This window comes from Panthera pardus, unplaced genomic scaffold (assembly GCF_024362965.1).
Source record: "Panthera pardus isolate Hobbes unplaced genomic scaffold, ASM2436296v1 HiC_scaffold_27, whole genome shotgun sequence".
Lineage (NCBI taxonomy): Eukaryota > Metazoa > Chordata > Mammalia > Carnivora > Felidae > Panthera > Panthera pardus.
In genome coordinates this window covers 3009701-3032714 of record NW_026526843.1, presented here as the reverse complement: position 1 = coordinate 3032714, position 23014 = coordinate 3009701, and the positions used below count along the sequence as shown (strand labels likewise).

General features: G+C 39.9%; 1 protein-coding gene across 1 annotated transcript in view; it reads left to right on the top strand.

Annotated features, from left to right (window-relative positions):
- The first annotated feature begins 2469 nt into the window (after positions 1–2469).
- LOC109253709 (fibrous sheath-interacting protein 2-like) overlaps positions 2470–23014 on the top strand; it is a 72229-nt gene continuing 51684 nt past the window's right edge. The window contains 9 exon segments of the mRNA XM_053891971.1: positions 2470–2836; positions 3253–3378; positions 5918–6079; positions 6786–6875; positions 7244–7383; positions 8719–8860; positions 9556–9666; positions 10087–10207; positions 21500–21603. Of these exon segments, the coding sequence (XP_053747946.1) occupies positions 2738–2836; positions 3253–3378; positions 5918–6079; positions 6786–6875; positions 7244–7383; positions 8719–8860; positions 9556–9666; positions 10087–10207; positions 21500–21603 (1095 nt within the window). The 5' untranslated portion in view covers positions 2470–2737.

Genomic DNA, 23014 nt, shown 5'->3' with positions numbered 1-23014 from the left:
AAAGAAACCCCAGAACTAGACCTACAAAAGTATGGCCAACTAATCATTGACAAAGCAGGAAAGAATATCCAACGGAAAAAAGACAGTCTCTTTAACAAATGGTGTTGGGAGAACTGGACAGCAACATGCAGAAGGGTGAAACTAGACCACTTTCTGACACCATTCACAAAAACAAACTCAAAATGGATAAAGGACCTGAATGTGAGACAGGAAACCATCAAAACACTAGAGGAGAAAGCAGGGAAAAAACCTCTCTGACCTCAGCCGCAGCAATTTCTTACTTGACACATCCCCAAAGGCAAGGGAATTAAAAGCAAAAATGAACTACTGGGACCTCATGAAGATAAAAATCTTCTGCACAGCAAAGGAAACAATCAACAAAACTAAAAGGCAACCAATGGAATGGGAAAAGATATTTGCAAATGACATATAGGACAAAGGGCTAGTATCCAAAATCTATAAAGAGCTCACCAAACTCCACACCTGAAAAACAAATAATCCAGTGAAGAAATGGGCAGAAAGCATGAATAGACACTTCTCCAAAGAAGACATCCAGATGGCCAACAGGCACATGAAAAGATGCTCAACGTCGCTCTTCATCAGGGAAGTACAAATCAAAACCACACTGAGATATCACCTCACGCCAGTCAGAGTGGCTAAAATGAACAAATCAGGAGACTATAGATGCTGGCGAGGATGTGGAGAAACGGGAAACCTCTTGCACTGTTGGTGGGAATGCAAACTGGTGCAGCCGCTCTGGAAAACAGTGTGGAGGTTCCTCAAAAAATTAAAAATAGAATTATCATACAACCCAGTAATTCCACTTCTGGGTAGATAGCCAAATAATTTTGAAGTAGGGTTTCAAAGACACATTTTCACACCCATGTTCATAGTAGCACTATTCACAATAACCAACAGCTGGAAGCAACCTAAATGTTCATTGATGGTTGCACAGATAGAGAAAACGTGGTGTATACATACAATGTGATATTATTCAGCCTTAAAAAGTAGGGGCGCCTGGGTGGCGCAGTCGGTTAAGCGTCCGACTTCAGCCAGGTCACGATCTCGCGGTCCGTGAGTTCGAGCCCCGCGTCAGGCTCTGGGCTGATGGCTTGGAGCCTGTTTCCGATTCTGTGTCTCCCTCTCTCTCTGACCCTCCCCCGTTCATGCTCTGTCTCTCTCTGTCCCAAAAATAAAAATAAAAAACGTTGAAAAAAAAAATTAAAAAAAAAAAAGAAAAAAAAATCCTACTACATGCTAGTAGCATGAAAAAACCTTGAGGACATTATGCTAGGTGAAATAAGCCAATCACAAAAAGACATGTGATTCCACTTACACCACTTATATAAAGTATCTAAAGTAGTTAAATTTATAGAAACAGAAAGTAAAATGGTGGTTACCAGCGGCTGAGGTGAAGGGAAGAAAGGGGACTTGTTTAATGGGTATAGAGTTTCAATTTTGGAAAATGAAAAACTTCTGGAGATCTGTCGTACAACAACGTGAATGTACTTAGCAGTACTGAACTGTACATTTCAAAATGATTAAGATCGTAAATGTTATGTTATGCCAGGTTTTTTATCACAGTAAAAAGATGCATAAAAACCATGGACACAAAGTACAAACTCCTGACACATCAAGAGCAGTCTCAGCCCTTAATGTATTTGCCGTCTAGTGAGCTCCTAGGCAGCATGGACTATGTTTTACTTACTGGTGTGTCCTCAGCACCCTGTAGTGTCTGGCATAGAGCAGGCACTCAAGAATTGTTGGCTAGGATGGGGCGCCTGTGTGACTCAGTCGGTTAAACAACTAACTTAGGCTCAGGTCATGATCTCACAGTTCGTGAGTCAAGCCCTGCTTTGGGTGAGGTCGAGCCCCACTTCGGGCTCCACGCTGACAGTTGGGACCCTGCGTGGGATTCTCTCTCTCTCCCTGACTCTCTGCCCTTTGCTCATTCATGCCCTCTCTCTCAAAAATAAGTAAATAAAATAACTATATATAAAGAAATGTTGGCTAAACGAATGAGAAGGTAGATAGAAAGAAATAGGAAAAAGGGAGAGAAAGAGAGAGAGGAGGCCAGAGAAATGAAGAGCCCTAAGGCAAAAAAAAAAAATTATTGTGCTCTATGTGGGACCTGGAGAGGTGGTATGCCTAGGGCAAGGGGGGTGGCGTGGTCATGGTGTCATATAAAGGTGGCAAATGTGGAAAGCCAAACCTCTGGCCCTAGTGTATACTACACAATTACTTGTGGCATGTGTTGAACAGAATCATAGCTTGTTGGAGGGTCAGGAAGAATTGTAAAAATAACAGCCAGCTACCCACTGACAAAGCTTGATACATTCTGATTTAGTTTAAATGAGGGGTGTTGCTTTCAGAGAGAAACGTAATCTCCACCCCGCCCTGTTACACCAGACTTCTGAACCACTCCCAAACGCTGAGGCTCTTAAACCTGCGCATGCGCCAAAAGTTGGGGCAGCAGAGCGAGTGGTGAGTGGTCCCGCTCCTCTTCCCCACCCCCCCCCCACCCGCCGAGAGCTATGCCAGTTGGGGAGGACAATGCTGCAGCGTGGGACGCAACACAGTGAGGGGCGTGGCCTGGAGGACGCATTACCCTAGCGACCACCACCGTGGCGGCGCAGACTTGATCTAATCGTAGAGCGGGAAAGGTGTGAGTGAAGAGGTGAAACGAAGAGGGCTTGCTGCCCCAGCCCCCCGGCACTCTGGGGGCTGACGGGCGGCCATGGATCTGTATCTCAGCAACTGCTATAAGGCTGCCAAAGCCTCCACCACTAAGGCGGCCGCCAGCAGCCTAACTGCCGCCAGAGAGCAGTGCGGCACCGTGAGTGGTGGCTAGTGCGGTGTAGTCGTCGTCCTCCTAGCTCCTGGGCAGAGTCTTGGGTCGGCGGGCGGGCGGACGGAAGGGGCGGAGACCTCAGCGGAGCGAGCGGGGGAAAGGGGCGGGTGCCTGAAGACTCAGCTTCAGGCTCCCAGGCGGGGCAGCCCGTAGTGGGGAGTGCTGCCTGTGGCCGCGACCAGCGTTGGGTGGGGTCCAGAGAGATGGCTGGCAACTCGTGGAAGCTGGGAGGTTTTCCGGGGCGTCAGCAGAGCGGGCTCTTTCAACCCTGAGTGGATGGTTCTTTGGTTTATGTGGAAGTATTAGCCCATTGAAATGTGTGTGAGTAGATTGATCTAAACTAAAAGAATAGGTCTTAAAAAAAAAAAAAAAAAAAGAGACTTTCTCACTGTATCTGACAGGGCTCACAAAAAGAACCCATTCCAGAGGTCGGAGCAGCTAATCTATTGGATCTTCCTCTTGGGGTCAAGCTGCCTGTTATCCCAGGAAGCAACAATGTATTCTACACTACAAATATAAGTGAAAAGGTAAACTGAGTTTTAATGGTGCTTAAGTGATTTTCTTTACTCTTTTTAACTTGCTATTAAACTTGAAATACTTGCTATGATTTTGCTTTGAGTCAACTTCAATTTCACACACAAAGTGAAGGTAAAAGAGTTCAAATGTGTAGTGTCTGAACTTCACTTTAATGATGGAAGGACCCATGATATACCTCAGCCACCAGTTCATCCTTAGTTCCAAACCAAAGCCTGCGCTCCCAAAGGTCGGGGTCTTTTCTGCCTACCTAAACATATCATGCTAATTCTTACTTCCGTGCCTTTGTCCATCTGGCTCCTGCAACCTGGCATGCACTTTTCTCCCCTCCTTCTTGACCTTCAATTTGAGCCGTCTTTTAAGAGCTACCGTAAGAAGCCTTTTCACAAGTGTCACAACACAAAGCTAAGCTTTCCTTAGAATTTACATACCATTGGTCTGCACTATCTTAGTTATCACTGAATCAGCACTTTTAGTGATTCAGTGTGCTGCACTCACATTGTTACACATTTTAAGTCCTCTGCCTCTGTCCTTAATTTAGGCCAAGCCTGAAGGAGGTTCAGAACTTTCTAGCTGAGGGTGTGCTTTCATCACAATAGCAAAAGGTTTTACAGGAATAATCCTGACATCCTTATTCTTGCACGGTCTAGTATGTCATCAAGGATGAGTAGGGGCTTCTTGGTATTTCGGATACTTTTCTAATATATAGGATTTTTTTAGGTTTTACTGGTAGAAAACAACAGAGTTTCTCTTTTGAAAACGCATAATGTTCTACTAAATATATGTCAATCTCACAGAAATTGACTGAGTCACACTCCCACAAATTAGCTTTCCTAAAACATACTCAAACCCTATTTCAATACTAGTAGTAACATTCCATTTTAGTTTATAACTGTAGCCCTATCTGTTGGTTTTTTTCCTCAGTTATCTTCTATTTGCTATATTTCTATACTGTTCCTGCTGTTCACTTGTTAGCTACTTCTTATTTCCAGGGTTTTTTCCTATACTCAATTACACTGATTATTTCTGTATTATATTGATTACCCCCAAAATATATGCATTTAATCATGATCAAGCACTGCATTCAACTCCCCCGAAGACTAACTTTGTGGGATCTTTGTCTTTTAACAGGATCTCCTCAAGAAAGTAAGACTTTATATTTACACCATTAGGTGTTTTTTTTAACTCATTTTACCCTCATCACCACCTTATAAGGTGAAGCTATGATTTATCTAAGGTCACAGGTAGATAGTAGCAGAGTTCAGACCAGAACCACCATCTCCTGACTCAGGGCACAGTTCTTCACCTGACCTTTCAGCTTCCTCAACTGCAGACCACTTAAGCACATCACTACAGAAACAGGGAATTTAAAGGTCTTTCATGTTTTTTTTTGAAAGCAAATGGAAGGCAAAATTATAGTATCCAACTGTCTTGTTTTCAATCAGATTAAAATGTAACAATGTAACCTACATATCTTTAGCTATGCACTAATCCAAACCTGACAAGTGATCCTATACTTCCAACATTTTGATACCAAACTTATTCTCAAGTAATTTGTTTATAAATTAATTTGCTTATTAGTATACTAAGATAGCAACTGTTCACAAACTCCTTAAGTTGCCTTTGTTGTAAAGTTAATAGTAAAAACTTTGCCAATTAACTTAGACATTCTGCTTTCAAGAAAAGATAACCTGTTAAAAGAACAACTTCCATACTTTTAAAATTTTTCCCTGTGACCTCCCACTGGCAGGTAGTGATGTTATAATAGATTCTTCAGTTCAGGGAAACCAATCATTTTAATTGACAATAGAAAATTTAACCCTGGCTTCAACAAATGGATTTGTTTCTTTCTTGATAGGTCAGTAGCCCAGGGTTGGTCAACATATGTCTGTTACCAACAAAAGTCAACATCTAAAAGAAGAAGCTATAACCAATCTGCTAATTGCAGCATTGTTTCAACTGCCATCAACTGCTGATCATTTCTTTTCTAGGAAAGATGTGGGCTTCTTATCTAGTCCCACTGTAAATTAAATCATTGCCCAGAAGGATGTCTTTCTTTGCCTTTGTAAGGAAACATTGGTAGTCAGTGAATCCAGTTTCCTGATATAGGTCCCTTAAGAAAGACAAGAGGCTAGCACAATCAAGCAGTCAGAAACTTACGAAGGAAGCTTTTAAATCTAAAAAGAAAGCTAGAACTCTATCATTCCCCTCTTGTCTTACCCCCTGCCCACATATGAAGCATCCTACCTGCCTTGCAGGAACTCTTAGGGCGACACATCACTGTTCATTAATTGGACGGAGGTTGAGGCTATCACCTACCTCCAGCCTAAAGACAGCTTTGGTAGAGAAGAGAGAAAGAGAAAGGCAGTGAGATTAACCTAAATCAACCCCCTGTCCACATTCCCTCACTTCAGGTTCTGTTTGCATGCTTTATTTTCACTGAACAACCTAGTCAGTTCAACAAATTGAGGTTTAAAAGTGCAATTGCATCCATTTTACATATGTAATACTTTTGAATCTGTGTGTTTGCAGCTTTACCAGCCTTCTTACGACTTTAACCTGACTGATCCTTATTGCCGACTTTTGGAAACCAGCTATAAAAGTCTGCATGATCCACATTTAAAAGCATACTATAAGCGAAAAGATATCCTAAAGAGATTAAAGAAGGGCGGCTACATCACCAACAATAATAAAGTAGGTTGAAGCCTACTTCCTTTTAACTAGCAGAAGTCTAGGGACTTGATAGACACTTGGTTCTGTTCTTCACTAGGAGCTTGTATCAACTTTGGATAGACAGTAAAGAATATTTATTAGAGAATTCAATTACTCAGTATTTGGATTTCCAAATAAGACTACTTGTTCCTACTTGACCTTTTTTCTTTGATAACAGCAAAAGACAAGCACCAAATGATTCAAATATTTAAAGACATCCATACACACATATTTATTTGTGTATTTTCTCCCAGCTGTATTGTAGTGCCTTTCCTCTTGTTCTAAAAGTAATAATGGCACAGTATACCTATCAAGGAATATTTCATATACCTTTTGAGAAGACTAGAGACAAAAACCTAGCAGAAAACAGCATAATGAAATAAATTGGGGGGAGGATATTAAATGTCATTATTATACTGGTGTTTTAATAACAAATTCATTGGGAATAATAAATTTCTGATTATGATGTGAACCATATTATTGAAATAATATTATTTAGATAGATATTTCCTGGTGATACAGCGGTTTTAGATACCACTTTCCAAATTACTACCAAAATGTGCTGTTATTACCCTTGATCCCAAAATTGTTACTAAAATGAATGTTCTTATGACACTTTTCTCTGTAAAGCTTTATGACTGTCACAATTTTCTGTTTATACGTTTGGTTTTCGGTTTTGTTTTTATAGGTCATATGTACTTTGAAAGAATTGAATGAGTACAGGCAGTATCTTACTACTTTAAAATTAGACTTTGAAAGAAACTATATAAAAGAACAAGTAAGTTAATACTTAAATTTGTTTTATTTGGGGCCTGTAAAGATAGTTTTTATGTAGGATTTAGGAGAAAGGTTTGGTCCTCTGCAGAATATCTACTTACAATAGCCTGACCTAAAATTATTAAGGTAACAAATCAAATAAGATCTCTAGAGATCTATAAGAAATAAAGATGAGACTTTTGCCTTTAATTTACAGAGAGAAATTTTCACTTATCTTGAATGGAGCCACATTAGACTGAAATGCAGGTTAACAGAATTAACCATTTGTAAAGTACAGGAGGTTTACTAAGCCCTAAACTCAAGAAGGCATACCAAAGGACAGGTTTATTTCCAGCCAGTATAAACACCTTAATTTTTTTTATCTCTCAGAAAATCATTGAAAAACAAGTAAATAAATTGAATGAAACCAAGAAAGCCTATGACAGTTATGGAAACGCACAATTCCAAGAATGGTTGTTACAGAAAGGTACACACACAACTCCAGACCAAGAGCTGGTAATAAAACACAGGTACGACTGAAGTTAATGCATATTTCATGGACATACTATAGACCCCAGGAAGTTGTAAAACTACTAGAAATCATTGAAAGCAGGATAAAAAAAAAAGTATTAGACACTATTTAACCCCCTATAGTTTTCAACATGGAGAAAAAGGAAAAGGAGATTAAGAGGTAACAGGTTTTGGGAACCCTGGTGCCAAGGCTTGGGAGGAGAGTTTCTTCCTGAGAAACTGGAGCCACCAGAAACCCAAGAGGTGGGCAAAACTGATATTTGAAGAAATCTAAAGTACAAATCCCTAAGCCTGGGAAACCCACGTCCATAGTAGCAGAGAGAGAGATGTGTTCAGCATGTTTCTAAATTACATTTAAGGAAAGTACTGCAGGGTCAAAAAGGGAAATTTCCTATAACTTCAGCTGATGCTAATACAAACAGGTGTTGTTCCCCCACCAACCGTGTGTGTTCATTCAGCTATTACCCACACATGTGCACTATTACCATTCAGCGGCCAAACCCATGCCGCCCTCGGAGGCAGAGATGAGTTCTAGTTCTTTCTCTTTGTCCTTTGCCAGGGGTGAGGGCCAGTCACCCTTCCCTTGCCTCTTAAATTCCATGGATTCGTGTCATGATATGCTAGAATACGTGCTGATCTACCAAAGTCCCAGACTGGTAATCTGCAGATCTCTCTATACATGGAAGGTCATTCAAGGACTTGGAAATTACAGAGAGACCAGTAACCACTTATTTTTTTTGTAATTTTTTAAAGTTTGTTTGTTTGTTTGTTTATTTACTTAGAGCATACAAGTGGAGGGGCAGAGAGAGAGAGGGAGAGAGAATCCCAAGCAGGCTCCATGCTCAGCATGGAGCCCAACACAGGGCTCGATCTCACAACCTCGAGATCATGACCTGAGCCGAAATCAAGATTTGGACACTTAACCAACTGAGCCACCCAGGCACCCTTTACCCACTTATTTTTAAAGGAAATTCAAATTGACTTATGTTTTGAAGTTAGTCTTTAAGCTGATTTCAGCTGCCTTTGGAAATTCATGTTCCTCAAACTGCTGAGCTATAAATAATCTCTGTGTAAAATGTTTTTAATCACTCTGTTCCATATTTTGCCATTGTCCCAGCCACAATAAGAGACTTGTATAACAGAGTCTGGTAAAATTAGTATAGCATGGTGAGTTAGTGGCTCAGGTGAGCTTAAAGGTCCCTGAAAAACTCTACATTTCCTGTATTTAAGAAACAAAAACAACCCAGAAGGTGGTTTGGGAATATCAAAATAGATAATATCATCATAAGGAAAACACCCAATTTACTTTAACTTATATTTACACTTTTACTTAGATATTTAGATATGATTAGTAAGGAATTAGACAAGGTTGAGCACACGGCAGAAAAGCAGAGCACATTCCGGATGAAGGAAGAAGAACTACAACATCAGGACCACATTAGAAGAAAACTTAGTCTCCGTAGACAAATTGAAGAGGTGAGGAAAACCAAATTTTAAACATTGAAGGGGAAATTTCATATGTTTGTTTCATTGGTAAACATTTTTTAGCAATCCCACCATATTACCTGAAGCTATTTCAGGTCTAAAAAATAAACCACTATTAAAAATAACAATAATTTAAGGAATAAACCACTGTTTTTTATCAGTTATAATGGACAAGATTTCACTTAACATAGTGAGATTGACACCACAAATTATATATCCATTGCATTTCTAGTCACTTTCTGCTCTGAAAGTTTTAGATATTAACTCTAGTGAAAAATTATCATGCCTGTATTCTCTCGAAGTTCAGACAAGCCTATTTATTTCTCTGTCAAAATATATTTAAGAGCAACTGATTACATATGATATACCCCTTAGTCAATAAGAGAAAACCCTCTTGTCAACATCTTTTTAGACCCGTCTTTGGAGCCAGGCTTATACTTGAATTAAGTTTCCAATAGCAAAATAATTATCTTCCTTTTGCCATTCAATTGCATCCGCCAACATATTCCCAATGAAAAGTGGTAAAAGAAGCCCATTCTAAAGCCACTGTAAGATTTTTATTATGGTTGACTCGATTTCTGTAAGGCCCTTGACTTGACCTAATTTGCTTATTGACAAAATACAAAAAAAAAAAAAGATAATGAAAGAAAACCCTCTGCTAACTACCATAATATTGTGCTCCTTAGGGATGGAAGACAAAAGAAATGCTTCTTCTAACCAAGATTGGAGAAGAAGTAAAAAGAGAAGCCCGAATTGAGGAACAACGTCATAAACTCTGGGAGGAAGCCCACCGGAAGGTAGAGTGAGCTTTTACCAGTAACTTGGGCTATTTGAGAAAAAGCTTTTGCCAATTTTGATAATTAAAGTGTGAATTATCAAAAGTGGCCTAAACTCATGAGGATAGCTATTGATGGAGAGACCCAGTCTGGTCTGAACCTGGACTTCAAGGGTTGGTCTGAAATGGGACCAGTGTCCAGAAAGTGGGCAATGAGTTAAATTGGATCTAGTTGTTACAATATATTCTTCATGTTGGACAACAAAAGGAAACTCACACTTACTGCCTTCCTAGCTTTGTACTCATTGTGACTTCAGAAATCTCAAAATAGGAATGAGGACACCCTTCAAGTAGACCATCATATTTGAAATATCTGTTTTGCATTTCCAGTGGCAAGTTGCTGTTCAATTTTTAAATGTTAAATGTATTTTTTAATATTTAGAAACAAGCACTTCTAGAGAAAAAAATCGCTTATCATTTACAAAAAATGCAAAAGGATGACCTTAAGAGAGAAGAACCAGGGGGAAGTATAAATGAAAACAAAGGACAAGACAAAAGAGAAGGTGAGAGAGAAACAATAAATGATAAAGTTGCTAAGTAGAAGATGCATATCTATATATTAAATATGGTGGCTTTATAAAAAAAAAAATCTCTATGTGCTTATACAGAGAGGTCACAGGCCCCTTGCAAAGGGAAATCCTAGAAGCCCACACTACCTGTGCCAAGCACTATGCAAGGCACCTCCTAGTTACAGCTCAAGTTGTAAAGAATCTACATACACACACAATATTATTATATATATATATATATAAAAAATTCAACGCTTCTATAAAGTGATTCAGTAGACAACACTGCCTGCACTACAGGTTTAAAAAGGAGCCAGTAAAAGGAGACAGTATAAAAAAATACAACACAGAAGGAGAAAGATACATATATATATAGACAGAGAGAGAGAGAGAGAGACAGAGAAAAGGAGCAGTAAACGAAAACATTACCAAAAAAGAGAGAGAAACAAAGAGGGAGACAAAAATATTTTTATTTATTTTTTAAATGCTTATTTATTTTTTAGAGAGAGATGCAGAGCATGAGCAGGGGGAGGGGCAGAGAGAGGGGGAGACCCAGAATCTCAAGCAGGCTCCAGACTCTGAGCCGTCAGCACAGAGCCTGACGTGGGGCTCAAACCTGCAAATTGCGAGATCATGACCTGAGCCAAAGTCAAGCATTTAACCGACTGAGCCATCCAGGCGCCCCAAGAAAAATATTTATAAAAATGGAAGAAAACATTTCAACTCAGGACCAGTAAGATTATACAAAACAGTAAGAGAGCAAACTAGTAAGAGAAAGAGAGGGGGAGAAAGGATTTTTCATTTCCAATTTTTATTTTTTTAGGTTTTTTTAAAGGAGACAAAAGAAGAGACATTTAAAATATACCAAGCACAAAACAGAAATAGATAAAAAGTAAGAACCAAAGGTTAAAAAGGAAGAGGCAGTAAGAAAAAAATGGTACAAAAAGAAAAAAATGAAATGAAGAAGAGAAGGAAAGAATGAATAGGAGAGAAAAAGAAAGAAAACTGAACAAAATAAACCAGTAAGAAAACACACACACACACACACACACACACACACACACACACACACACACACACTAGATGAGGTGGGTGGGAGGAAAACAAAAGCAAAGAAACAAAACAAAAAGACTAGAAGGAGAAAGACAAACAGGCAAAGAAAAAAGAGTGAAAGAAAGAAGAAACAGATATACAGGGGGAAAATACAGGAACAAAGAGGGAGAAAGAAAGGAAGATGGAGAGGAAAGAAGTTTAAAAAGGATAATTCAGTGGGACAAAGCAGAATAAAAATAGAGTGAGAGACACAGAGTCTCTCACAGAGACAAAGGAGTTTGACACAGAGAGTCTAGTGACAGACAAAGGAGTTTGAGTCATCTAAAAAAGTCAGTTCAGAGGCACCTGCCTGGCTCAGTCGGTAGAGCACATGATTTGATCTTGGGGTCATAAGTTCAAGCCTCACGTTGGGCATAGAGCTTACTTAAAAAATTTTTTTTAAAGAAGTTGGGGTGCCTGATTGGCTCAATTGGTTAAGCCTCCAACTCTTGATTTCAGGTCAGGTCATGATCTCATGGTTTCATGAGTTCGAGCCCCACGTCAGGCTTTGTGCTGGTGGTGTGGAACCACCATTTAAATATTTTAAAATAAATAATAAGTCAATTTAAAAATACATTAAAATTAGGGGCACCTGGGTGGCTCAGTCGGTTTAGCGTCTGACTCTTGATCACAGCTCAGGTGATGATCTCACGGTTCGTGAGATAAAATAAACTTAAAAAAATTTTTTTTAAATACTTTAAAATTAGATGGATGGATCAATCAATTCATATATACTTAAATACATACATTCATATACAATTAATTCATATATCCTTACATAAATTCATATACAGATACATAGAACTGATTTTTTAAAATATTTTTAATGCTTATTTTTGAGAGAGAAAGAACAAATGGGGAAGGGGCAAGAGAGAGAAGGAGACACAGAATATGAAGCAGGCTCCAGGCTCTGAGCTGTCAGCACAGGGCCTGATGTGGGGCTCAAACTCACAAACCTTGAGATCGTGACCTGAGCCGAAGTCAGACACTTAACTGACTAAGCCACCCAGGTTTCCCAATAGAACTGATTTTTAAAAAGAGAGGTCAGTAATAAAGACAGGACACAAAATAGAGGGAAAAGGGAAGAATAATTTACAGTAGTGAATATAATGAGAGTAAAACAAATAGGGGACTGAAGCGGGGTGGGATTAAGAGAAGGAAGGGACAGGAAGTAAATATATCTATTAAAAGGGAAGAGTCTGGGAAAAGGAGTAACAAAGAGTGTGAACATGAAAGACAGCATGAGGATGCTGAAAAGGAGAAGCTAGTGAGAAAATTAAGTACAATCATGGACAGGAGGAGGAAATCAAGGTCTAAAAAGAAGAAATTAGTTAACAAATACAGTAAAATAAAATAGATACAGAGATACATAGATATAGAAAAGACTGGACTTTAAAAGTACATTCCACTAAAAAAAGGAGTGTAAGAAAAGATAAATAGGAAGACATTATAGGAAGCAGTTATGACAGCTTAAGATGGGAAGAAAAGATGGAAGGGAGGGAAGGAAAAGGAAAGCAAAGAATTTTGAAAGGGATGAGGCTAGGAAACTTGGTAAAAAAAAATAACAAGATATAAGAGTAAGAGACACAGGAGTTTAAAAGCAGAAGCTACAGTGGAAATAAGTACAATTGAGGAAGGCAGGGAGAGGGAAAAATGTAAAAAGACGTCACTTAAAATAGAGTAAAATAAAGATAGGTAAACTGATGAGACAGTTCAGCAGTAGTGGGGGGGGATGGATGGATGGACAGACAGGATTTCAAATAGAAAAAACCAGTAGTAAGACTGGACAAAAAGAAAACAAAAGGAGAGAGAAGGAAAGAAATTGTTATAAGGAGCCACTAAAAAGAGAAAGGAAGGGAGGGAGCAAGAAAAAGGAAAGAAGGAAGTAAAGTTTGTATAGGATGAGTCAGTAGGGAAAAGTTATTTGCAGGAGACAGATGTGAGAGTATCAAGGAAGACCAGTAAAATAATCAAGTGCAGAGGTGCCTGGGTGGCTCAGTGGGTTAAGCATCTGACTCTTGATTTCAGCTAAGGTCATTATCTCAAGGTTTGTGAGTTTGAGCCCTGCATTGGGCTCTGCACTGACAGTGTAGAGCCTGCTTGGGATTCTCTCTCTCTCTCTCTCTCTCTCTCTCTCTCTGTCTCTCTCTGCCCTTCCCCCACTTGCACTGTCTCTGTCTCTCAGAGATTAATTAATTATTAAATTAATAAATTAATTTTTAAAAATTAAGTACAATTGTGTAGTGTGCAAGAGATTTAAAAAGTAGAAGACAGTAAAAGAAAGAATGTAAAATAAAGATACAGGGAATTGATAGCCAGATAGATGGCTAGCCAGCTAGGCAGGTGTATAGGTAGAAAGACCTGATTTTAAATAGGAGGAAGCAGCAGTGAAGACAGGACAAAGATGTATAAAGAAAGAGGGGAAAGGGGAAAAAAGTTTAAAAAGAGGAGTAGTAAAAAGAGAGTAGAAGAATGGCAGGAAGAAAAGAAAAAGAGGAAAGAGGGGGAAGGAGAAAGAAAAGAGGAATGAACACAGGAAGGTGGGAAAACCAAATGAAGGAACACAGACGGGAAATAGTGAGTGCGTGAGTGGTTGGGTGGAGATAACAAAGGAAATAGGAGGAAGGAAGAAAGAAATGAGGGAAGGAAGGATGAAAAGGCAGGAGGGGAAAGGAAGGAAAGAAAAGAAAGAAAAAGGCAGTGAAAGAAATGGAGTGAGTAAAGATCTGAAGAAAGGAGGGAAGGCGGAGGAAGTGAAGAATGGAGGGTAGAGAGATCTAAAGAGAAGTCAGGTAAAAATAAATGTGGTTAGATAGATGGAAACCAGGTATATAGGCAGACAGGATTTTATGAGGAGGACCTCATACAAAAGACAATATTAAAAGATAACAGGAGAGCGGGCACCTGGGTGGCTCAGTCGGTTAAGCGTCCGACTTCAACTCAGGTCATGATCTCCTAGTTCTTGAGTTCAAGCCCCATGCCAGGCCCTGTGCTGACAGCTCAGAGCCTGGAGCCTGCTTTGGATTTTGTGTCTCCCTCTCTCTCTGCCCCTCCCCCACTTGTGCTCTGTCTCTCTGTATTTAAAAAATAAATAAATATTAAAAAAAATTTTTAAGATAACAGGAGAGAGTATGAAGGGAAACAAAGTTTATTCATTTTTTAATGTTTTTATTTATTTTTGAAGGAGAGAGACACAGAGCATGAGTGGGGGAGGGGCAGATAGAGAGAGAGACACACAGAATCTGAAGCAGGCTCCAGGCTCTGAGCTGTCAGCACAAAGCCCGGAACCCATAAACCATGAGATAATGACCTGAGCCAAAGTCAGACGCTCAACCAGCTGAGCTACCTAGGCGCCCTGAAGGGAAAAAAAAAAAAAAAGTTTACAAGGAGAACCAGTAAAAAGGGAGTATATGAAGAATGGAGGGAAGGAGGGAGTAAAGGAGCAGGAAAAAAGAGAAGAAAGGAAGTGAGGTGGGGATATGAGGAGAGAGGGAAGGCAGGGAAGTAGGGGTGGGGACGGAGGGAGGGAAGGAGGAGAGAAGGCAGGGGTGCAGGTTCACCAAAAGAAGGCAAAGCAATCCAGAGGAGGACAGCAAAAGGAGTAAGAAAGAGACCTAGAGACAGTTGATGAAGATCTAAAGGTAGAAGGGAGGGAGGGGGTGTGGAGAGGGAGAGAAGGAAGGCAAGAAAGAGAGGAATATTCTAAAATGGGGTGAGACTAGGAAAATAGTAAAACAAAAAGAAGAAAGAATATTAGAGAGACACAGAGAAGTTGAAAAGGAGGAGCTAGTAAAACATGATGTACAGAGTAGAGGACAGAGAGAAAGAGATCTAACAAAAGTCAGATAAAAATAAAAATAAAGATGGAAGGAAGACAGCTAGATGATAGGTAGGTAAATGGTAGATAGATAATAAAAGGTAGAAGACACCAGAGGAGAATATGTGAAAAAGGTAGAATGAGAGAGAAAGAGAGGAGAGAAGAAAAGGAAAAAGGTCTGGAAGTGGAACCAGTGCAAAGTGAATAAAGGAAGAATGGGAAGAAGGAAGGAATGAAGGAATGAAGGAAGGGGTAAAAAGGTAAGAGGGAGGTAGTGCAGGGAAAATGGGGGCAGTGGGAAGGAGGGAGGGAGAAATGAAGACAGGAAGGACAGAGGGTGGGGATGAGGATAGAGATACAAAAGGAATGTAGCAAAGAGAAGGGAGGGAGGGTGAAAGGAAGGAAGACAGAGCAGAAGTAGGAAATAAGGGAAAAAAGACAAGTTTATGAGCAATGAGTCAGTAGGGGAAAGTGTTAAAGGAGAGAGGGAGACAATGGGAGGGGGAGGAGCCAATAAGTAAAGCAAGTGCATTGTGAATGATGGGGAATTTACAAAGTAGTAGTCAAGTGTATGTCAACTATACTTCAATAAAACACATAAAAGTCAATAAAATACAATGTAATAAATATGGATAGATATCTAGGTAGGTAAATGGATGGGTGGGTAGGTGGGTGGATGGATAGATGGGATATACATTGATAGAAAGATAGATACCTAGATAGATAAAACTGATTAGAAAAAGGAGAAACCAATAAAAAGAGTACATAAAAGAGTTAGAAAGGGAAAGAAAAGAAATGGAAAACTTTTTGGACATGGGCCAGTAAATAGAGAGTAAAAGAAAGAAGATGGATGGACAGGATAAGATAGAATAGGGCAGGGGAAGATAGGATAGAGCAGGATAGAATAGGATGAGGCAAAATAGGATATAGGATAAGTTAGGGCAGGATAGGATAGGATAGGATAGGATAGGATAGGATAGGATAGGATAGGGCAGGATAAGATAGGGCAGGATAGGATAGGATAGGATAGGATAGGATAGGATAGGATAGGATAGGGCAGGATAGGGCAGGGCAGGATAAGATAGGGCAAGAGAGGATAGATAGAGCAGGATAGGAGGATGGGCAGGATAGGATAGGGCAGGGAAGAGGAGGGAAAGGAAGCAGAAGGGAGAAGGAAAAGGAATAGAGAGAAAAGAAGTTTTAAAAGGAGAACAAAATAAAGGGATTTTTTTTTTTAAAAATGATAGAGGAAATATGTGCAAGAGAAAGTTTTTAAAGGATGAGCCAGTAAGAATAGACAATGTGAGAGGAAAGAAAGAATGAAAGTTTATGAAAGGAGAGTCAGTAAGAAAAGCTCATAATTTAGCCCAGTGAAGCAATGAGGTGGTAACACCTGCCTCTGGGATAAAAAAAAAAAAATCACTTCAGCAGCTATATTGCTTCCTCCATCTTTAACGGTTAGCTTCTAATTACAGTAGGAAGTTTCAGGTAGGCATCTTTTTTAAATGTTTATTTATTTTTGAGAGAAAGACCAAGCAGGGGAGGGTCTAAGAGAGAGAGGGAGTGAGAGAATCCCGAATAGGTGGTGCACTCTCAGCATGGAGCCTGACGTAGGGCTCGAACTCATGAACCTTATGATCATGACTTGAGGCGGAATTAAGAGTCGAATGCTAGGGATGCTTGGGTGGCTCAGTCAGTTGGGCGTCCAACTCTTAATTTCAGCTCAGGTCATGATCTTACAGTTCTGTGAATTCGAGCCCCACATCAGGCTCTGTGCTGACAGGGCAGAGCCTGCTTGGGATTCTGTCTCCCTCTCTGTTCCTCCCCTGCTTGCTCACTCTCTCAAAAATAAACTTAAAAAAAATCTCATAAAGAACGAGTCTAATGCTTAACCAACTGAGCCACTGAGGCACCCCTAAGGTAGGCATCTTAAACAGTGGCCACCTCAAATGGTTTTTAAAAAGGAAAATATTTTTAAAAATATGCTCACAATATCACATAGGTGACAGGAGAATGAAGAGATCTATTTCACATATGAAATAGACTTATACCACTATAATAAGGCCATCATCTTCTATCACATAGACACAAAGGGATGCATATCTTAAAGCTCTAGTGAAAATGCAATCAGCACACATAGTTTGGAATCCTTTTGTCTATCTGAATGATTAGAAACAGTAACTGTAGTCATCTCTTTCACAGCTGAGGTATATGTGTACTGTCACTTGCCCCTGCCAAGCTCTGAGGCACAGCCAAGGAAGATCATGAGCACTCTCACAGCATCTCCAGCATAGTTTGTGCTGTCGTGCATCCCCACACAGAGAAAAGGCCATGTTCTCACTGGGCAGGATGGAGGGATGGAGTTTTTTCCCTTCTCCCAGAAGACAACTCTGCCCAAGTATAGCTTTAACTACACAAGATAATACTGTAAAAGGGATTGCCTTGCCTCCCCATCACATCTGTCTTCTGGTTTCTCAACCTTGCCACTATTGACATTTTGGGCTGGATAATTCTTTGTTGTGGGGGCTGTCCTTTGCATTGTAGAATGTTTAGCAGCATCCCAGGCCTCCACCCCCTAGATGCCAGGAGTGACCCTCCTCTGCCACATTTGTAACAATCACAATGTCTCCAGACATTTCCAAATGTCCACTAAGGGAAAAAATTGCCTCCCATTGAGAACCACTACTTATCCTCTGCAGTTCCTCCTTACAGCCCCATATGTATATTAGCATATAGCTCTCCTTTTATTGGGCATGAAAGAATAAATAGAATCTATCTTGGATAACTGTGCACTATTAAAAACAAATATTTTCTTGTGTTTCTTTAAGCTCCTTCCCCAGAGATAAAGAAAACAAGTGATAGTACCAGTGGCCAGAAATTACACCAAGGACAAAAACGTAATTGAAATTATTTGATTAGAAGTACTAAACTAGTAATTTGTAGAAAGACGGAATTTGGTACTGACTGCATCTGCTTACAATGCAGATAAATCCTCTATCCTATGTTATAAATGATGGATTTTGAGTAATATTTGCCAACAGTGCTACAGCCTCTCTTGCTTTCTGGATTAGACTCCCTAATTACTCACTCAGTTCATGTCACTGCCACCACATGCCCGTGAGCAGGACCGCGCATATTTTGCAGCTGACAAGTCTGCAAGCCCAGTTGAGAGCCCTGCTTCTCCATGGACCCTGCTCCTGATCTCATTTCTGTATTTTTCCATTACCAACAAGATCCCAAGGCATTGTTTTTTAACCTGTTCCCCACTGGCTCCTACCGCTACTACTGCCAGTCTTCACTCAGCAAGCAGTTCTGCCTCCTAGGGAAGCTTTTCCCTGCATCTCATTTGTTTCATTCACCTGGAGAGTCATCCTTGCAGATTGCTGACTGGAGGTGGCTACTGATGTTTCTGAAGCCAGCAGCCCTAGGGACCTAGTGAGGACCGAGACTCCAACCAACACTCTTTCTCAAAACCCTGCCCCTTCCTTAGACTTTGGAATTTTCAGGCCTGAAGTAACTTCTGTCACTTCACTGGCAGTAGAAATATTTTATTCTGCCACTTATTTTTCCTCAGCAGTGGAGCATGCCCTCAGTGTTGCCCACTCTTATTCCCCTGTTCCTTTTAGAACAGCCTGACGGAGTAGCAGTTGTTGTCATTCTCAAATTTCAACCTATTTCTTGAATAGGCTTCTCTAATACATATATGGCTAGCACCTTTTGCCAGTGCCTTCCTTCCTTTTGCTTTTGGGCTCAGTCATTGATTTTTCTAACATATTGCCTTTGTGGGGCCCCCATAATGGCCCTGAATTTCATGTAGCCTCCCCCATCTTTCCGCTTCTTTGCAAAAGATGATGTCCAAATGTCTGGGGTAAGAGGTGTGGCTAATGTTCTTATTTCTCTGTGTGGCAGCAATATGGGCATCACCTAAACAACTTATTAGAAATGCAGATTCTCAGGCTTTACCCTGGACCTACCGAATTGGAATCTACATTTTCACAAGATCCCCGTGCTTTATATGCACATTGAAGCCTGGGGAACAGTGGCATCTGTGACCTCATGGAGGTGAAATAAAGCCATGGTGCTTAGATGAAATGACTTCTGCCTCTGGTCTCCAGAGAGAGAGATGTTCTTATCTCTTCTGACATAGTGCTTGACCTGTTGACATTCACAGTGGAAGTCAGCCACCAGGGCAGTGACTCATGGTTCAGTCTCACTGAACGTAGAGCCCTCTGGCTTTCCCATTCCACCTCAATTCTGGCTGGCTGATCCATAACACTCAGGGTGGGGCCCTCTCACCTCCACCACAGTGACTGCCCTTGGAAAGCTTCCCAGCCAAGAGTGGCTTAAGAAAGCAAAATCTCAAGGGGAAATAGGAAGAGATTGGTAAACAGATACAAACTTTTAGCTATAAGATGAATAAAGTCTAAAGGTCTAATGGAAAACATGATGACTATAGTTGATTGCACTGTATATAATTGAAATTTGCTAAGAGAGCAGAACTTAAGATGTTTTCAACAACAACAAAATATAAATATGTGAGGTGATGGATGTGTTAATTAAATGGGGGGATCCTTTCACAATATATACATATATCACATCACCATGATGTGTACTTTAGCTATCTTACAATTTTGTATGCCAATTATATATGTCACCAAAGCTGAAGTTAAAAACAAAGAAAGAGAGGGAAAGAAGGAAGGGAAGGGAAAGGATACCAACGTCAGAGAAAGGCTTGCTCTGCTTGACCATACTATATTATAGTTTGTGGCCCATGTCCCAGGTGAGGAGAAGGTGGCAGCAGTGGGGGATAGTCTAAGAGATTCCTTCCTAGAACCGTAAGTGGGGAGCAGAGCAATAGTTCTTTTCTCTCTATGCTAACTTCACTTGTCTGAAGCAACAAAGACCCAAAGTAAGAAAAACGTAAGAGCCTCTTCTGATTTCTTTGCTCTCCAGCTTCTCCCACCAACCTTTCACTTTCCCACCGTCTCTAAGCTGCTAAAGGAATAGACTTCCCCCACGCAACTTTCCTCAAGTCATATCTTCCTTCTTTCTGAGCCCAGATAGCTCTTCCTGGAGGGCTAGGGTATCTCCCTCCAGTACACTAAAGGAGAGTTATCTGAGCTAAGTATTCCAGTCTGTTGCTATACAAAAATGAAGGTTAAATTTAGGGAAATTCTCGAGACAGTTGCATGGCTTGCAAAGCATACTGTCTTGGCTATGTCATCCTATTTTTGAATGACAGGTGCTGAATATTACTTGGGTCTATATTGTGGCATTCCTCCTGTTAAAAATTCTAACCTCCTCTCCCCTAGTTCCACCCCCAAGCAGGTGGAGTACAAAACTAGGGCAGAGGTCTTGTACTTAGGGAGTCAAAAATGAGAAAATAATATAAATTTTGAAACAGTAGCCCTGTTGTATAATGGCTGTTTCATACCTGTCAAGCCCCAAAAGGAAACACAACAAGAGATGGGTCTTCAGACCTACATCTGGAAAGTATGCTTACTGTAAAAAAAATGTAAAATATAGAAAAATATGTAATATATAGAATGTAACACCACAATAAATATGGGAAAAAGGCACATTTTACTGAAGACATACAGATGGCGAATAAGCACATGAAAGAGTTGCTTAATATTATTAGTCATTAGGGAAATACAAAGTAAAGCACAATGAGATACCACTATATACCCAGTAAAATAGTTAGAATTTAAATAATTGAATTTACGTAAGTGTTTGCAAGGACTTGAATCAGCCAGAACTCTGACACTACAGGTTGGAATGGAAAATGGTAGCTAATGTAAGTTAAACTACCATATGATCCCAGCCATCCCTGTCTTAGATATGTGCCCAAAAGAAGTGAAAGTATATGTCCACATAGAGACTCATAGCAGCATTATTCATAATAGCCAAAAAAACTGGAAACAACCTAAATGCCCATCAGTGGGGAAATGGATGAAGTGTAGTATGGAATACTATGTAGTAATAAAAAGGAATAAACCATTGTTACAGGCAACAATATTGATGAATCTCAAAATAAATATGCTAAATGAAGGAAGCCAGTCTGAGAAAAAAAAAAAGAAAAGGAGAGAATACATCCTATATGATTCCATTCGTAGCAAACTCTAGAAAATGCAAACAATTACAGTGTCAGCAGATCAGTAGGTTGTCTGGAAGACGGGTAGAGAGAGGGATGAACTATACGGGGAAACAAGGAAACTTTTGGGGGTGGTGGAAATGTTTGTGGTGATGGTTTCAATAGCTTGTATATGTGTCAAAACTGGACAAATGGTGTGTTTTAAATATATGTGGTTTATTGTACTTCAATTGCATTTTGATAAAATTATTTAAAATTATATGATTTCTCTTTCATTTACTTTTAGGACCAGGTCACCATTCTCTGAGTTTTGTAAAGGTTCCTGCCAAAAACTCACCAGTCTTCATATCTTCTCAGCATGATGTACAGAAAAACAAAGCAGAACAAAAGGTAGAAAGTTGTATGTCTCCGACGCTTTGTATTGATCATTAATTTATCCTGTTAACTATTATTTTTGTGGGATATTGTCTTCACTGCCATGGTACTGACTGGTCAGAGATAATGGAGTCCTACACAGAACAGAAGGTTCTGAGTCAGCATCATGTTAAATGTACCATATGGTTTTGCAGAAACTGACTTAAAAATTTGCTGATACTGATAATAGCTAATGTTTACTGAGAATTTTCTGTGGGCCTGGGCCTGTGTTAAACTAGAAGGAGGGGAAAAGGGGGAAAACAATTGACATGATACACAGATATGGAAAAGACATCATCACTACTCATGAGGACTCACTATCCAAGGATTAGACACATATAAACAAAAGTCCTTACCATAAAATAAGGCGAGAGTTTTGATTTGTTCAAAATGTTTTGATTTGTACAAAATGTAGTGGGAATACAGAAGATTTAGAGACTGGTCCTGCCTAGAGAAGCCTTCAAAGGCTTTATTAAAGGAGGGCTTCATTGTATTAGGTCTTGCGATATGAGTGGGATGCTTCCAGATGAATGAGGATATAGTGAGGCAGTATTACGCACTGATGTTAAAGTGTTAAGTGAGAGCATGATAGTGCAAGCCTGCAAAGCTGGGGCAGCGCCAGAGAGGAGACTGAAAGGTAGGTTGCAGCCATTGTTTTGTACACCTCGTGGAGAATGGATTTATTGTCTCAGTAGTAGAGAACAATTGCAGGTTTTTGAGAAGAGATGTGAAATAAGAATGAGATGGGGTTTCCAGAACTAGACCCACAAACGTATGGCCAACTCATCTTTGACAAAGCAGGAAAGAACATCCAATGGAAAAAAGACAGTCTTTTTAACAAATGGTGCTGGGAGAACTGGACAGCAACATGCAGAAGGTTGAAACTAGACCACTTTCTCACACCATTCACAAAAATAAACTCAAAATGGATAAAGGACCTGAATGTGAGACAGGAAACCATCAAAACCTTAGAGGAGAAAGCAGGAAAAGACCTCTCTGACCTCAGCCGTAGCAATCTCTTACTCGGCACATCCCCAAAGGCAAGGGAATTAAAAGCAAAAGTGAATTACTGGGACCTTATGAAGATAAAAAGCTTCTGCACAGCAAAGGAAACAACCAACAAAACTAAAAGGCAACCAACGGAATGGGAAAAGATATTTGCATGACCACTTTTATTACAATAGAATATAATACTATTTTCCAACTTTTTTGCCCATTCCATCAGTGTCAGGAAATATACTTCTGGTGGCCTGTGTTTAGCTCTCAGACCTGGGAAAAAATAAAGTCTACTCGGTTGGATTTATCTTTCTGTATAAATATCTAAACAGGTGGAGCTCTTGGCCAAATTAAAGAGTCATATCCTATACATGCAGAAAACCTTTCTGCC